Source organism: Manis pentadactyla, chromosome 11, assembly GCF_030020395.1.
Source record: "Manis pentadactyla isolate mManPen7 chromosome 11, mManPen7.hap1, whole genome shotgun sequence".
Taxonomy (NCBI): domain Eukaryota; kingdom Metazoa; phylum Chordata; class Mammalia; order Pholidota; family Manidae; genus Manis; species Manis pentadactyla.
In genome coordinates, this window is record NC_080029.1 from 24,691,192 (window position 1) to 24,708,931 (window position 17,740).

The window sequence follows — 17,740 nt, forward strand, 5'->3', positions numbered from 1 at the left end:
TTGCGAATGATAGAGAATCAACTCAAACCAGCATACACCAACAAAATCATTTATTGACTCACTTAATTTAAAAAATTCAAGGTGGTGTGGTCTTCAGGGGCTGCTGGACCCAGTTCCCATGATGATGTCAGAGGTCACAACATCTATCAGTCTCTTACTCTCTTTACCCCTGTGTTCTCTCCTTCATTTTGCATGGTGGCTTCATTCTTTCCTACCACAGGCTCTTGCTATAAACCAGGAAAGACAGATACTTGTAACTCAAGCGTACAACCTTATAGCTTCTGATCCAAAAGAAGGACGGATACTTTCGCCCCCAGTGTCCTTTATTGGTTCTTCCTCAACTCTGCAACTTCTAAACACTGGAGTTCAGTCCAGAAGTCTGTTCTTAGGCTGCTTCACTTCTCTACATACACTCACTTCCTAGGTAATCTCATCTGATATTATGAAGTTAAGTCTCCAAAAGTCTCCAGCCCAGACCTTTAACCCATACTTCAAACTATATACACTGCCTATTTGACATCTTTACATGGCTGTCGAACAGGCACTTCAAATGTAACCTGTTCGAAATATAGCGTACGGGTTGTGCGTTTACTTTTCTTAACTGAAGCGCTTCTCCCACGATATCCGCTTGATTTAGTTAGAACTGTAGTCGTGTTCAAAGAACTACAAGTCCCAGAAGGCCCTTCGACCAGGGCGCCTGCGCATCGCGCACCTTTCCTCTCCCATCCCCGTCGCCGGGAAAGGCCCGCCCCGCGGTGCTGTCGCTCGCACTGGAAGAAGCGGAAGAAGATGGCGCTCACCAGGTGGGTTGTTGATTCGGGTCCTCAATACGGAAGGGTCTGGGAGTACCCACCTTTCTCATTTCTCTGCCCACACTCTCCGGTCGGTGACCCGGCCCGGAGCACCGAGTGACGTGGGCCGAGAACATCGCTAGGCCCTCCCGCGGGCCTCCGGGGTGACTAGGCCTCATCGAAGCTGGGGTCTTTCCCGAGCGGCCTCCCGGCTTGAGTTCGCCGCCTCACCAGGGCCGAAAGCCGCAGGGTGGCGAGCAGGCCTCGGGCTTCGGAAGCCGAGGAGTCGCACGTGCCTTCGCTTCCGCATCTCCGGGTGTGGAGAGCGCTCCCTCGGGTCCGCGGCTCCAGTGGGCGCGAGGGGAGTGTGGAGGGCAGGGGCTTTTTTTGTCTGAGCAGAGCGGAGCTGGCGGGAGGCGACTGCCTGGTATAGGGCCGTTTGTCTAACGAAGCTCTCGCCTATCTGCCGCGAAACAAGGATGCCTGAGAAAAGGGGCCCGGCGCTGAACAAAGAGTTTTAAATTAGGCACAGTAGTGACCGCTATCTACCAATGCGCGCCGCTGCTCCGCACTTTAACTTTGTACCAGAATTTCTTGTGTAGATGGAACCACTTGAGATATCCGCTGTTCCCGGTTGCCTTGGTAACCGCCTGCAAAGTGGTCCCCGCCTTTGAGAAAAAGATGCCTAAGTGGGAGATTCCAAGGAGTTACGTAACTCCTAGTCCGCGCAGCCTTGCTGCCCCCATGTAAATAGAACTTCCCATGCGAATGCAACAGGAAAAGTTGAGTGTTAAAGAGGGTTGTAAAAAAGTAATCATTCTAGGACATAAGCTTGATCTCCCTAAACACATTGCATTCTCCTCACACATATTCTTCCTGGCTGATGACAATTATGAATCCTAACGTTTTAACCCAAAATTCTTTTGATAATTATTTTTGGGTGCCTTGCACTATCATAGGGGTTGTTTTTTTTAAAAAGGAATTATGACAGCCTGGCTGCAGGGAAGATGAGGTAGAATGCATATAGATAGGAAAGAAAAAACAATACAAAATGCTTGTTTGTGTAGTGCTAACCTTAAGTACCAAGAGAATCAGATGAAATGAGCTGAATGGACTAGAGAGTTTCCTTTGTAAATGTTACAGGTAGCAAATATTTGAGTGCCCTTTAGGTAGGAGGCAAATATAAGTAGTTATGAGGAAAGGTTCTGTGGAAAAGGTGGAATTCGAGAAGGACACAGGAAAAATGCAGTGGGTATTGTGTGCTTAAAATGGCAATGGTAGAGTGCAGTCTTTAAATGGCTATCCTTGAGGACTACATAGCTTTCTGATTTTGTTGAGTTCTAGCTGATTTGAATTTTAGAGATGTCTCAAGTTCCCACGTTAAGTGCTCTTAGCTCCAAGATCCACCGGGGGTTCTTAACTGTGAGGGCTTGACGTACATGTGTTACAGTCAGTGTCATCAGTGATTGTTTTACTCACCAAAGATTTAAACAGTCATACTGATCTAACTTTGTAAATTCAAATGTATTTAAGGTTATGCAGCTAATAATATCACTTGCATTTACTATGCTTTCTTTAGTAAAAGGGAAAGGGGAGACTAAGTTGTCTGAACAGTGGCACTGTTGACATTTTGAACTGGATAATTTGTCCTTGTATGGGGCTGTTCTGTGCAGAGTGAGATGTTTAGCAGCATCTTTCGCCTCTGCCCACTAGATGCCAGTGGCACCCCCTTTACTCCCTACCCCCAAGTCCTGACAATCAAAATATCTCCAGACACTTTCAAATTTCTACATTGTAGATATTTTGCCCCCATTTGAGAACCACTGAGGTAGACTTTCTGCTTGCATATGCAGTCCACAGTGTTCCCCTGCCTCCCACCCCCACCATAGAAGCATGTCTCTTTGTGAAAATGTCATCCATTACAGGGAACAACAGAGACCCCCTAGAAGGTTAGAATATGTTCTCACTGTAATCTAGGCCAGATTACCTGTTTACTGGATTGTCCAAACTCTGCTTTGGTAGGCTGTCTGCTTTTTGATAATTTTAGTGACCAGTCTTCCAACAGAAGGTCAGGAAATGTAGTAAATATTTTTGGCTTCTTTGTAACTGTCTTTGTATCCTTCCTATGTATTGGATTTACATGGTCTACTGAAAGTAACTATGGTAGAAGCCCAAAACTTTTGACTCCATTCCTTCATTCAGTTAGTAAATATTTGTTGAAGGTCAACCATGTGCCAGGCACTATGTTAGTACTGGTTTTAGAGTATTGAATTAGTCAGGCAAACTCCTTATTCTCACAGAGCTTACATTCTAGAAGAGACAGACCTTATGAGTAAATAGTCAATAATGCAATTTCAGGTAATAAGTACTAGGAATAAAATAAAGAGATAGAGGGTGACAAAGTGTGGGGCAGAGTCCTGTTTTGTACAAGGTGGTCAGAAAACAGCTACTGTGGGGAGGTGTAATTCAGTGCTAAGAAGCAAGCCATAAAATGTCTGGAGGAGAGTTTTCTGTAAAAGCACTATAGGAAAAAAATGTTCTTAATAAGTATATAGAATATTTTACAGCAGAGAAAAAATAGCAGATGTAAAGATCTTGAGATGGTTTGTTTAAAGAAAGGCAGTAAGGCAGTAGTGACACAAAGATGGTCAGTGCCAAAGGCAGAGTGAATTTATTTCTCCTGCAAACATTTAAGTAGCCTCTGCTGTGAGCCCAACAATATCTGGAGAGTTCGGGATGAAAGAAGCAGAAGGCATGATTCCTGCCCTCAAGTTGCTCATAGTCTAGTGAGAGAAAGGTAACTGAAGAGAAGATTGCAAAACAGAAAAATAGGTGTTAAAGTAGTGGTGCATAGCAGGTCTTGGGGGAGCATGGATTGCGGGCAACTCACCCAAACTCGGGGAGTCATGGGAGAGCACCAAACAATCAGATATTTGTGGAACATGTATTGAATAGTAACTAGACTCTGTGCCAAGTCATTCATGGATTTTCTCATTTAATACTTCGAGGAGCTTTCCAAGTAGTGTGTCCAGGTTAGTAAGTGGCATAGGGAGGATTTGAACTCCGAGCACTAGCCATCACATTACCCCACCATCTAGGCTGGATTAGATCTCTCTGATGTGTGCTGTCATTGAACTCTGTACTTTTCCTTTCATCAGTTAATATAATTTGTAATTATGGGTTTATGTAGGTATTTGTCTCTTTTCCCCTGCAGGACTGTAAGCTGTCTTTTTTAGTTTATAGTCATTGTCTGCCTACCACAGTGCCTGTACCCAAGCAATCAATAAATATTTTTTTAATAAATAAGCTCTACTGCTTATTCATATATGCTTACTAGCCAAGAATCACAAAGGAACCTTAGCTTTTCCATTAAACATATTATTCATCTACTTGAATCCTTTTGTGGCACTTTGGGGTATCTCTATAATATCATACTTAAGAAGTTAAGAATAGTTTAATAGAAAAAAGACTGCTTTGATTAAAGAATAACAGATTACATCTTTAGAATTTCTGCTTTGACTCTCTGACCTTTTAAGTTTTAAATTGCACTCTAAACTAGATACCCTTGGGAAAACCACTTAAATATGCAACTTGTGTTTTCCTTCTTTTATCTACTTCTTTGTTACATTCAGTTCTGTTCCTTTTTTTTTTTTGTATTGACACTAAAATAGTTAAAAAGTAAGAAGCATAAGAGTAAAATAGTTAAAAATAAGGAGTATAAGAATAGTAAAGACACTAAGAAAACCGTATACTAAACAGTTGGCTCCTGGTAATTGAGAATATTTACTTGCTTATTATAAGGAAAGAAGTGTGAAACATAAAAACTCAATAATTTCTTATGTAACATATTTAATTTTTTATTCTAGCAACATTTGCCTGCATCCTAGTCAAATGTTTTTCCTGTATGTCTCTGTGTACTTATTTTCTTCCAAGCAAAATAAATGACTGATACCTGATACTACCATAAGTCATTAAAAAGTTTGCTCTTTTGCTCAGAGGAAAAAGTATTTCAGGAAAACAGTCTCTGATGGCCAAATTGCAATAATCAAATGTAAGAGTTTTTAATTCTGACTTTTATTATCTTTGCTTGTAGCTTTTTACCTGCACCTACTCAGCTATCTCAGGACCAGCTTGAGGCTGAAGAAAAGGCAAGATCCCAGAGATCACGACAGACTTCACTGGTCTCCTCCCGGAGGGAACCTCCCCCATACGGGTACCGGAAAGGCTGGATACCTCGGTTACTAGAGGTAAATAATTGTGCTGATATATGTTATAGCACTTTTGTAAAATAAACTTAAACCCTATAGCCTTGGTATATGAATGTCAATAATGTCAACATGATAGAAGTTTTGATTGTGAGCTCTCAAGACCTGTGGTCCTCTCAGAAGATTGATCTTTTTATTCTTATCACTGCTTTGTGATCACAGGAGAATTGTACCAGTTTATATCTCTTCTTATGTCAAACTATTAAACATGTACAAAAGAAGCTAGCATACTCTTTATAAATCCAGGATTATAGCGTATGGAAAATAATGGGAAGGTAAGAGGAAAAAAACGAAAGAACCATTTCATGTTCGGGTGCTCTTCCCACCCTCCTTCCTACTTGCACAACATATAACCCTGAAGAGACAACCTTCCTCCAGGGAAAACTCCAGCAGCATTTCCTTTTCTGAGATCCTTTCCATTAGGAATAGTGGAAAGAGCACTGACAAGGAGTTTTAAAAAGTAAATAAATAAATAACAACTGTTTTTACATCAGTTAGTTACTGTTTGTTTGACCCTGGGCAGAGCCTAACCTGTCTTCATCTGTTTTCTTGTCTTCATTTTGAGAATGTTAATTACATGCCTAATACACAGATTAGATAAAATTTTAGAAGGTGTAAGAGACAGAATTTAATAGTTGATTTGAAGGGAGGGAGGGAGAAGGAAGAATCTGGAATGATCTTTTTATAGATCTCTAGCTTGTTCCCAAAGAACAAGCTCTTTGGCAGCACCTATCCTCCTAATTACTTAGGATCCTGTACATCAGTTTAATACATATTCCTTTCCCTAATTCCAGGATAGACTTCCGATGCTTGATCGCCCTTTTTATCTAGGGAGAAAAGCAAACATTTGAGACTATTTTGCCTCCCCAGGACCTCCTCCTCTGGCATCAGTCTTTTTCTTCTCCATCTCCCAGTATTCATTCTGACTCCTGAAAATTTTTCTCCTCCACTTCCCAAGGAATGTCCCTGCCCTATTAAAAATCTCAGTGCCTATACCATTCATTTTTGTACCCAGTTATATTCATCTTATCAGTTTGTTATATGTTGTTCTTACATGGTTATGATTTTTACTTAACAAATGTGAAGGGCTCATGCCCTTAGCTTTTTTTCATATGCTTCCAAGTGGTGATTATAGTGAACCGAGTATTCATTGGATTGAAACTTGTTGCCTAGCACCCTACAAAAAGCCATCTGTATTCTCAGCCTTTCTCATGTGTGTTATTCCCTGCTGCCTGCTCTTTATAGAGCCTAGAAAATGAACACCCAACTAAGTCATGTCTTATAATGTATTCCTTGTTTATTTTTCCCTTAGCTATCCTTCGGTCCTTATTACTTCTACTGTGTGGTGACCAGTCTTACTACAATTATGAAGAGATTTTTGTTGTTGTTTTTGCTTTCACTGATAGGGCAATTTAGAAGTAGAGCAAAATAAAAGATCAAGGAAGCTGTAATGCCCCCTCATCTGGGACAAAAAGGCAGTGATTGGTATTTTCTTATAGACGACTTGAGTGACTCTTTTGAGGGAATATAGACACTCATTTGGCCTCTCTGTACATTCCAGAATGGGGGTGGCAGGCATCATTTTACATACAGCAGAACCCTCATCTTACATCCATTTCAGCATTAAGACATGCAGATACTGTTAGCTTTTGAAGATCTTACTTAAGCATCAGAGGTTTCTTATAGCCTTGTGGAACAGAACAGTTTATTTGAAAATCAAACCAAAATGGCCAGCTAATCTGGAAATATCATAAATGCTTCTTGAGGGGAGTGAATGTTCTGAGGAGGAAAGCATTTTGTTCTAGTTTTCAAAGTGAAAGCTGTGATTTTCTGGCACACTTAATGACTACATCTACAGTTCTCAAATGCTTATTATAGTTGAAGAACTCTAGCAAATCTGAGCGTGTGTCACACTGAGGGCCTGGGTACAGGTAACACTTTTTTGGGGAATGCTTTAACTATTTCTGCCTGATTTATAAGAAAATATCTCTCTTGGCACATTGTTTTTAAAAATGTCAAAACTTTCTTTAGCAAGTAAGCATATTGTACCTAGGAAATCATATATCCAGGATCTAATGGAATGTTCCTTGAAGGAGAAGGTCTTATATAAAAGTAGTTACTTTCATAAAATTTTCAAGCTCCCTCTAAAAGATTAATTTTTATATATTTTTCCTATCATTTTTTAATAGTAGGGACTTGCCTTTTTTGAGCTAAAAGGTATTTCAATTTAGTAGAAATAGAAAATACAGGGTGTTTTTGGAGTCAGAGGATCTGGGCTCAGGTCCTGCATATGCTAGCCATGAGACCTTGGGAAAGTCACTTAAATGTTTCTAGACTTGAATTTTTTTCCATATAAAAATAGGAAGTATTGAAAAATTACAAGAATTAAATGAGATAATATAGTATATGTGGATTATATATTGTAAATTATTAAAAGACACTAAGCAACTATTACTAAATTTAACAACTATTCAAAAATTATATTATCTATTAAACTATATTATTCATGTTTATTTGATGATCTACTTTTTTTGGTAATACTGAACTTCATTAACTTCACTGACAAAATTTGCTTGCTCTCTTTAGGAGTCTTAGTTTTCTCTTCTAAATAATTGTATATAATAATCATTCAAAATGTGGTGAACTCATTTCTGGGTCCTTCTATTTATTTGCTTCTCATTGAACACTGAATAAGTAATTAAAATCTGGTTCCAAGAAAAAAATTCTTTACATTTCTGCCCTTACTATAGCTTAACTTGTTGCTCACTAAGAAAATCTTGTATGCTTAAACTAAAAATCTTTTCCTCATCCTAAACACTTTGCTCAGTTTATTCCTGCCACATACATAAAAACCAGAGTCCTTGCCCATGGTCCAGAAACCCTTTCATAATTTGGTGTTCATCTGCCCACACAAGTGTATCACCTATGTGTCTGTTCCTCTGTCCGCAGTAAACTAGAGCCCCACCAGACACTCATTTCCTAGAACTTGCCAAGCTTGTTCTTGCAGTGGTGCCTTCACATTCACTACTTGATATGCCTAGAAAATGTTCGCTCAGATCTCAGATCTTCTCAGGACTGAGTTCTCAGCATTCAGACATTAGCTCAGGTTACCTCTTCACTAAGCCATCCCAGCCACACTATTCAAAGTAGCCCATTCTACCAAGTCCTTTTATTACTTTCCAGGCATTTATCATTATCACAAGCCAAAGATGCTTTTTATATGTTTTCCCGCTAGGATATACACTCCACAAGCTCAGGGACTTCTCTTTTGTTTACTGCCTCATCTCTAGCATCTTGCATAATAAGGGTTCAATAATTATTTGTTGAATGAATAAATGAATCTTGAATCTCAAATTACTGTTAAATATTCTTCTACCTCTTTTCAATATATAGGATTTTGGAGATGGAGGTGCTTTTCCAGAGATCCATGTGGCCCAGTATCCATTGGATATGGGCCGAAAGAAAAAAATGTCAAATGCACTGGCTATTCAGGTGGATGCTGAAGGAAAAATTAAATATGATGCAATTGCTCGACAAGGACAGTCAAAAGACAAGGTAATCCTCTCATTCATTTTTATTCCCATTCATAGATATTTTGTGAAGAGGTTTTTGTTATTATGTGGAAATGTTAGATCTCTAGTCATTTAGTTTATGTAAAATTAGCAGTGAAATAACACTAAGGCTAATTGAAGAAATGACTTCATAACAATGATTTTTTTCCTTTGCAGTTCCCCCAAATGACAAGAGCCTACATATACTTAGAGTTTTTACTTACTCATTTTACATTTTAAATTAATTATTTTATACTCCTAACATTTTTTAAGTGCTAGCAAATTTTTTTTTAAATCTTCGATCCTAACACCCTAAGAAAACCAAAAATTAGTTTTGTCTATAGTCCCCTCCAATTCTCCATGTATTTACAAAGTACTTACATAGATACTAAATTATTTGAATAGTTCATTTGAATGTAATAAATCACACAAACATCTTTCTCCCTCAATTTAGTACAAAACTAACTATTGCTATCTGGATTTAGGATGGCCCTGCTTACAAAGTAATCCAAAAACCAAAAATAAAATTTACTTAAAATAATCTCATCCCAGAGCAGTACACTCAGAGCCAAAAAACTGTTTTTAAGGAGACCTAGTTTTTTTCTTAAAAGTAAATACTCCAAATAGAGGTAAAGGATCTCTTTAGAATGGAAGATGTTAGGAAAAATACTTGAGAGCCTTCTATACCTGTCCTTTGCCTCTCTCTCTCTGCCCCATACCTTTTTATTGTACCCTCTAAAATATCACTAATGATAAGCCATCCTTTGCTCCTACGTCTTGGCTAAGTTTTGGGGGGAAACAATTATGCAGTCACCCACATTTATATCTCAGGTTTCTTTGGGGCTGTCTTGGTGTTCCTCTAAGCTTTAACTCCTGTTCCTCTCCATTCCCTCTCAGCTCTTGGTGCCTCCCCATCAGTTAGCATGTAAAGACTTTTTGGAAGAAAATTGTCAGCTTTCCTTATCCTGAACTTGTTTTTTTGTCTTGAGTTTTCATTTTGTCTCTATAAAAAAATCTCTTCTATCTGAACTTCATCTTGCCAAATGTATTCTAGTGTATCCTCGATTGCATCCCTTCCCCTTTCCTTTACTACCTCATTTTCTTGGTATTCTCAAGAAATCTTTCACCTTTCCTCTTCTGGCTTCTAGCATTTGAATATGCTTGCTTTTTTCATCTTTTGAAAGAAAAAGTTTTTCTCTGACTACCCTCAAGGCTCCTTCTGGCTACCACCAAATTTCCATCTAATTTTCTTCACTTTCCTTCAAGATTTTTGCAAGAGGTGTTTTCTCCTCCCTCTATGTCTGTACCTCCCTTTCACTCTTCATTTCACTGTAATATGGCTCACCTCAGTCAGTCTGCTGACATAGCTTTCTGGGGAAGGTCTCTAGCACTTTTTTCTCAAAACACATTCTCTTTGACTTAATCTAATTTTTTCCCTTGGCTAAAATTTTACTCAAATGCCCATGAATGCCAGTTCTGTGTCCGCAGCACAGTTTTCTCTCCTGGGCTCTAGGTCCTTATATCTTACTGTCTCAGCCTAGTCCAAATCTAGATGCATAATTTCCCACTTAATCTACCTTCTCTATTCTCTAACTCAGTGATTGCCAATGATAATTTCCTGATTGAATATTCTAAAAACCTAGGAGTCCTTTTTCCCATCAGCTTACTGATATATTTTTAATTATACTAATAATGTATTCCTATGGTAAAAGGTACCTATAGTACGTAAGTGTACAGTCCTGCCTACTTCTCCCACTTTATTTCCCTAATAACTACTTCAGTGATATATATCTTTCTAGACCTTTGTTATGGATTTAGATGTTTATGTATATGTTTCCCACTTTATACACACACACACATAAACATATATATCTTTTTTCCATGAGTGAGATTTTAATACTCATAACTTCCACATACTTCCTTTTTTTGCATAATATATTTTGAAGATTATTGTTAGTAAATACAGATCTACTTCATTAAAAAAAATCTGTATAGAAATCTATGATGTGCTGTGTCCCAATTTTTTTTAAGCATTGATGGTTTCCAGTTTTTAGTTTTGCAAGCAGTGCTTTATTCAAGATCCTGTACAGACATCTTTGCACAAAGGTATTTGTTTAAAATAAATTCTTAATAGTAGACTTAGTGGTTCAGTGGATATTCACATTTCAAAAGTGGCATAATGCCGGTATGGACCCTAAAAAGCGTTGCTTAGCAATCATCCTATTCTTTTGTGTTGTCTCAGACCTGCCATTTGTTTAGTCACCATGATCTAACTTATCTCCCCCTAACTTCTCAAGTATATCCCCCTTTCCTGCTACTTAGTTCGGGCCCTTGTCATTTCTTCCTTGATTTATTGCAGCAGACTCTGAACCCATCTCCTTGGCCTTTGTCTTACCTGCCTAAAAAAATTAATTCATCACTGTTTATCTGTTTTATTTCTCCCCACTCTTATATAAACACACACGGTGGCCTTTAGGACAAGAACCGCCAAGCTGCTTCTGGTACACTTGACCTCTTGCTTACTTACCTTTTTAGCCTATTCTCAACTGTCATGATCAGAATACTGAAAGCCAGAAATAAATAGTCCAGTTTAGCCATTCTCTTTATTTTCACTACAAAGTCATCACCTTTGTTGGTGGCTGTTAAAGACAAAAAAGCTTTCAAGCATCCCCTGTAAATGTCTACCATGAGGAACTACTTGCAGCTCCCCTAAGATGACATGTTCTCTCTTGCCTTGGGAACTCCCATGGCCCTCCTGTGCCTGGGGGAGCCCTCCTCCTATTCTTTCACTAAATTCTATTGATTTATAATCATAAGTCACTGTTACGTTTTTGTATATTTCAGGGTATTCTCCCTGTCTTCCCTGGCTACATTGGGTATCCTTCCTCCCTGTGCCCAATGTTTATTATAGCAGTCATCACCTTTTGTTGTAATTATCTATTCACTACCTGAGTATAAGTTCTTTGAGGACAGAGCTTATTTCTTTATATTTTCCTCTTTGGCCCCAGTGTAGTACCTGACAGCTTGTTCACCAGTGTTTGTTGGAAGAATGATACCTGTTTTCATTGAATAACAGAAAACTACTCCTGAAACCAGTAAGGAAACCTAATCCACCTCTGCAAAAGGCAAAGTAGGTCCCTGTATATGCAGAAAATATACTGGACATTTGTCCTGTGCCATGGAGGCCTGCCCTGGGCTCCAGCTGCCTGTTATGGTGCATCTTTCCTTTGGAAGAATCATTGTTCTTTACTGGCATGTGCTTCCTCTCCTCTCTTATATGTTAGGAAAAAGCAACATTTAGGACAGTAATTTGCCATGAGCAAGTTATATAAAATACAGTTTTAACCCATTTTTGTATTATATTTCAAGATTGGAAAAAAACCTTGAATTTTATCTGATTTCTAAGGAATGTCTAAAAGGTTTTTGCTTTCTCTTAACAACCATGCCTTTTGGTGATTATTTTGTACTGAAAGTAGAGTAAGAATGTTAAAACTGAGCCATTTATTCTTAGATTTCAGTAGTCTAGCCAAACAAGGTTTCTGAAATATTGTTGCTTTATAAGATAAAAGCCTGATGAATCAGACAATACAAAGAAATAAAAGGCATCCAGATTGGTAAAGAAGAAGTTAAACTGTCACTGTTTGCAGATGACATGATATTGTACATAAAACACCCTAAAGAATCCACTCCAAAACTACTAGATCTAATATCTGAATTCAGCAAAGTTGCAGGATACAAAATAAATACACAGAAATCTCTTGCATTCCTATACACTAACGATGAACTAGCAGAAAGAGAAATCAGGAAACAATTCCATTCACAATTGCATCAAAAAGAATAAATAACTACCTAGGAACAAACCTAACCAAGGAAGTGAAAGACCTATACTCTGAAAACTACAAGACACTCATGAGAGAAAGAAGATACCAATAAAGGTAAACACATCCCATGCTCATGGATAGGAAGAATTAATATTGTCAAAATGGCCATCCTTCCTAAAGCAATCTACAGATTCAATGCAATTACTGTCAAAATACCAACAGCATTCTTCAACGAACTAGAGCAAATAGTTCTAAAATTCATATGGAACCACAAAAGACCCTGAATAGCCAAAACAATCCTGAGAAGGAAGAATAGCAGGGGGAATTACTCTCCCTGACTTCAAGCTCTGCTACAAAGCCACAGTAATCCGGACAATTTGGTACTGGTACAAGAACAGAACCGTAGACCAATGGAACAGACTAGAGAGCCTAGATATAAACTTAAGCATATATGGTCAATTAATATACCATAAAGGAGCCATGGACACACAGTGGGGAAATAACAGCCTCTTTAACAACTGGTGTTGGCAAAACTGGACAGCTACATGCAAAAGAATGAAACTGGATTATTCTCTAACCCCATACACAAAAGTAAACTTGAAATGGATCAAAGACCTGAATGTAAGTCATGAAACCATAAAGCATAGGCAAAAATCTCCTGAATATAAACATGAGCAACTTTTTCCTGAACACATCTCCTTGAGCAAGGGAAACAAAAGCAAAAATGAACACTTGGGACTACATCAAACTAAAAAGCTTCTGTACAGCAAAGGACACCATCAACAGAACAAAAAGGCATCCTACAGTATAGGAGAATATATTTGTAAACGACATATCTAACAAGGGGTTAACATCCAAAATATATAAAGAACTCACACGCCTCAACACCCAAAAAGCAAATAACCCTATTAAAAAATGGGCAGAGGATATGAACAGAATTCTCCAAAGAAGAAATTCAGATGGCCAACAGACACATGAAAAGATGCTCCACATCACTAATTATCAGGGAAATATAAATAAAAACCACAATGAAATATCACCTCACAGCAGTTAGGATGGCCAGCATCAAAAAGACTAAGAACAACAAATGCTGGCGAGGATGCGGAGAAAGGGGAACCCTCCTACACTGCTGGTGGGAATGTAAGCTAGTTCAACCATTGTGGAAAGCAATATGGAGGTTCCTCAAAAAACTAAAAATAGAAATACCATTTGACCCAGGAATTCCACTCCTAGGAATTTACCCAAAGAATACAAGTTCTCAGATTCAAAAAGACATATGCACCCCTGTGTTTATTGCAGCACTATTTACATTAGCCAAGATATGGAAGCAACCTAAGTGTCCATCAGTAGATGAATGGATAAAGAAGACGTGGTACATATACACAATGGAATACTATTCAGCCATAAGAAATAAACAAATCCTATCATTTGCAGCAACATAGACGGAGCTGGAGGGTATTATGCTCAGTGAAATAAGCCAGGCAAAGAAAGACAAGTACTAAATGATTTCCCTCATTTGTGGAGTATAACAGTGAAGCAATACTGAAGGAACAAAACAGCAGCAAATTCACAGACTCCAAGAAGGGACTAGTGTTTACCAAAGGGGAGGAGTAGGGTAGGGAGGGAGAAGGGGATTGAGGGGTATTATGATTGGCACACATGGTGTGGGGGGGATCATGGGGAAGACTGTAGGCAATAGAAGGCAGAGAAGGCAAATAGTGACTCTGTGGCATCTTACTACACTGATGGACAGTGACTGCAATAGTGTATCAGTGGGGACTTATAATATGAGTGATTGTAGTAACCACATTGTTTTTCCAGTGAAACCTTCAAAAGAGTGTATATCAATAATACCTTAATAATAATTTTAAAAAACTAAAAGCCTTATATGTTTGTCTATAATGCAGCCATTAGAAATGAACCCCAAACTACTAGTTTATAGTAGGTTCATATGGAGGAAGCTGTGGAAGTGTAGGGGCAGGGGTTATATAGGAAATCTCTACATCTTACTCTTAATTTTGTTATGAACCTAAAACTGCTCCAGAAACAAAGTCTTTAAAAAAAAGTACAGTAAGGATTTAAAAAAAATGAATAGGGCATGCAATGAATTGATGACAAGATTGTGATTAGAAGGACTACCTGGACTGTTCTAACATAATTTCTGGTGGCTGTATTTCCTTGCTGGACTTTATACCCTGGAAAATACATTTGAATTCCTTATACAGACTTAATAAATATGTACTTTAATTGTTAAGAAAGTTGATGTATTGATGCATAAAGTTTTGAATGCACCTAATAACTCAGTATTAACCAAATGCATTCTGTGCTTTGGCAATAGGGGAAATAGGGGTGGGAGACACTTCTTGATGGTTTGGGACTGTCATGAACATTGTATAGTGTTCAATATAACTGGCACTACCTGTTAAATGCCAGTAATGCTTTCTTGCCCCCATTGCCTTTACCAGAAATACCTAACATATTTACAGAGGTCTAGGAAGGGAGTTGGAGGCGACTGCAATACCCTGTTTTTAAACCACTGATGTTCCTGATTTAGAAGTAGGAATTGGCCACTCAGTGTACAAAATGGGATTTTAAAAATTCACTATCATTTAAGAGTCAGACATGCAGAGTGTTTGATGTAGTATGAAAATAGTTTATTGGATTATTGAATTTGCACTATAGTGCAGATTCCTCATGTACATCAGAGGAAATTGGGTATTCTTCAGAAACTGGGAAATTCTCACTAAAATATTAATAATGAAAGAGCAAGAATGAAATATGCTTGCCATAGGTAGAAGAGATGAGGAACAAGGCAAGATTCCAAGGGATAATGTGCTGGGTGGGGCAAGTCTGAGCTCTCTGTGTAAATACTGTGTACAAGACTTACTCGTAATACAAAATTCGGAGGGGGAAAATATTCTTGAAGTAAACCTTGGTAAAAGTAAATGGGTTTTTTCCCCAATTGTGACTTAAGTGATATGTCTTGATAAAAAGCCTTGGTGTTTAAATTTTCCATTCTGAAATAGTTATAAAGGAAATGTTACATACATGATATTACCTAGAAGAATGCCTTCAACCCCTCCCCCACCAAAAAAAGTCCCACAACTTTAAACTGACCCCAAAATAAATTGTACATTGTTACCTTGTTTGTATGATTTCACAAACTAGCTAAACCTAATGATAGTGTTTTCTTTCTACCTCAGAAGTGGTGAATATACTGACAGGCTTATCCTTTTAGTCAATCCAGCCCTTCATTATTTTTCAGTAATTAAAAAAAGTCTGTTTCACAGGTGAGTTGTTGCTTTATGTTACTCACAAAGATGATATGTGCTCATGATATCTTCAAGAGTAAATTGTATTTTTCAGATAACCCTCTCCAACCCCTTTGCCCCCTGGGATGTATTGAGTTTCTTCAGCACATTTGGTTCTAAGGCAAAAAAATTGGGGGTTTTATAGTTAATAACCATGGAGGAATCTTGCTCTTCAGATGTCCTTCACTCAGCTTTGTAAGATGGTAGAATCTTATTGATGCTCATTTAAGGAGTTATTAACTTTGGAATACCCAAATAAGAAGCAAATGGCTCTTGTATGCTAAATTAGTATTGAGACTTTATGTTGAGCATACATGACTACCAGGGAGCCATTTACTTAGTATCCCTTCCTGTAATGATTGCTGTATAAAATAAATTAACCCTTCATAATCTTGGCATTATTTTCTAGAGAACTAGAATTCTTGTGTAGATTTTTTCATCCCAAAGAGAAATAAGACTTGCAGTCAGTTATTAGCTGTGTGATCTAAATGCACCGAGTCTCAGTCTTCTCATAGAGTGAGCCTTTGGGTCCCTTAGAAAATGAGCACTCCGAGAAGATGGTGACACTAGGAGCTCACATATCAGGATTATATGTTTTGTCGTAAATCATCTATACTTTCTCACCTGACCCTTTTTCTCATTCCTGAGAAAAACAAGCTAGAGATTTCAGTCTGTAGCCATGAGATAGTTTTTCTGGGAATCAACAGCTTACATACAATGTTCTGCAGGCCCTAAAATACAGTCACCTTTAGCATGGAATAGAGCATCTTTAAAATTCATAAGTTTGTACATGCATTTGTACAAAAAGTATTGACTGAATAGCCTTTGTGGACCAGGCCTGATTACAGGTGCTGGAGATATTTTCATGAATAATAGATTCCTCATCAGTAATGTAGGACTAATCATTGTGCATTCCTCATAGGGTCAATATGAAAGTTAAATTAGTTAATATATATATATAGCTAAATAACAGTGACACAAAATAAGTGATTAATAGATGCTAACTATTATAATTATTATTGTTATTACTGAAATAGAGGACACAGAAAAACAGGTAACATAGATAAATAATTCCAAATAATGAGCAGTGTTTTTAAGATAGTAAACAAGAGTGCTTAACACTTAATTGATTGGGTGGGAAGGGTTGCTGCTTTAGCAAGGGTAGTCAACAGAGGCCTCACCAATGCATGCATGACCTTTGAACTGAGACTCAGGTTGAGAACTCAAAGAACTGGGAACAACACTCTATAAAGTCCCAGAATTGGGGAGAAGCATATTGTGTTAAAAAAAAAAAAAAATACAAGTGCCCATGTGGCTGAAGCAAAATGAATGAAAGAGCAAAAAGGTACAGGGAAAAATTGAAGTTTTAGCAAAGCCAGGTCAGGCCGTACAGGCCATAAAGTGTTTTTTGCTCTGTTGTTCAGAGTAAGAAATTAAGAATAGTGTGCATTTCCTTTAAGCTATTTTAAAGGAATGTCGTAATAGAATTCAATTTTTGATATAGGACTTTGGCTTATAGTAATAAAGAGTTTTCTTCTGAAGAGTATTTTTGAAGATCTCAGGTGCCCAGGAATTCTGTTTTCTTTCATAGTTGAAAGTTGCCCTTTCTTATGGTGTCAAAGAATTCCTGACTCAAGCAGCAGAATCTAGTATGCTACTTATTTGTTAAATTTCCAGTACCTCTTTTTTTTTCTGTAAAATCTGCCATGTAAGTTCTCATGAAAATATTTGAGACATATAGACAGACATGAAAGTAAGTAATGTTTCTATTTGTTGGGGGCTAACCACATCACTGTCAGCCTAATAAAAACCATGTGGAGCCTAGTAGAAATCAGATAGCAGTCCTGAATTTGAATAATGAGTGTAAAATAAGTTGTGTATACAGAATGTATTTTGTTTTATATTTTTTATTTTTTTCATGGAAGAAAATCTTCGGAGTTTTTTGACCATAGCATATGTTCATTTTCCTTAGTCTGTGAATAGAGTTGATGCCAGAAAAGA

General features: G+C 37.8%; 1 protein-coding gene across 1 annotated transcript in view; it reads left to right on the forward strand.

Moving 5' to 3' along the window:
- The first annotated feature begins 682 nt into the window (after window positions 1–682).
- The window catches only part of SNW1 (SNW domain containing 1), a 30,738-nt gene continuing 13,680 nt past the window's right edge, over window positions 683–17,740 (forward strand). The window contains exons 1-3 of the mRNA XM_036913035.2: window positions 683–803; window positions 4,885–5,038; window positions 8,450–8,611. Coding sequence (XP_036768930.1) covers window positions 790–803; window positions 4,885–5,038; window positions 8,450–8,611 — 330 coding nt within the window. The 5' untranslated portion in view covers window positions 683–789. The remainder of the gene's footprint in view (window positions 804–4,884; window positions 5,039–8,449; window positions 8,612–17,740) is intronic.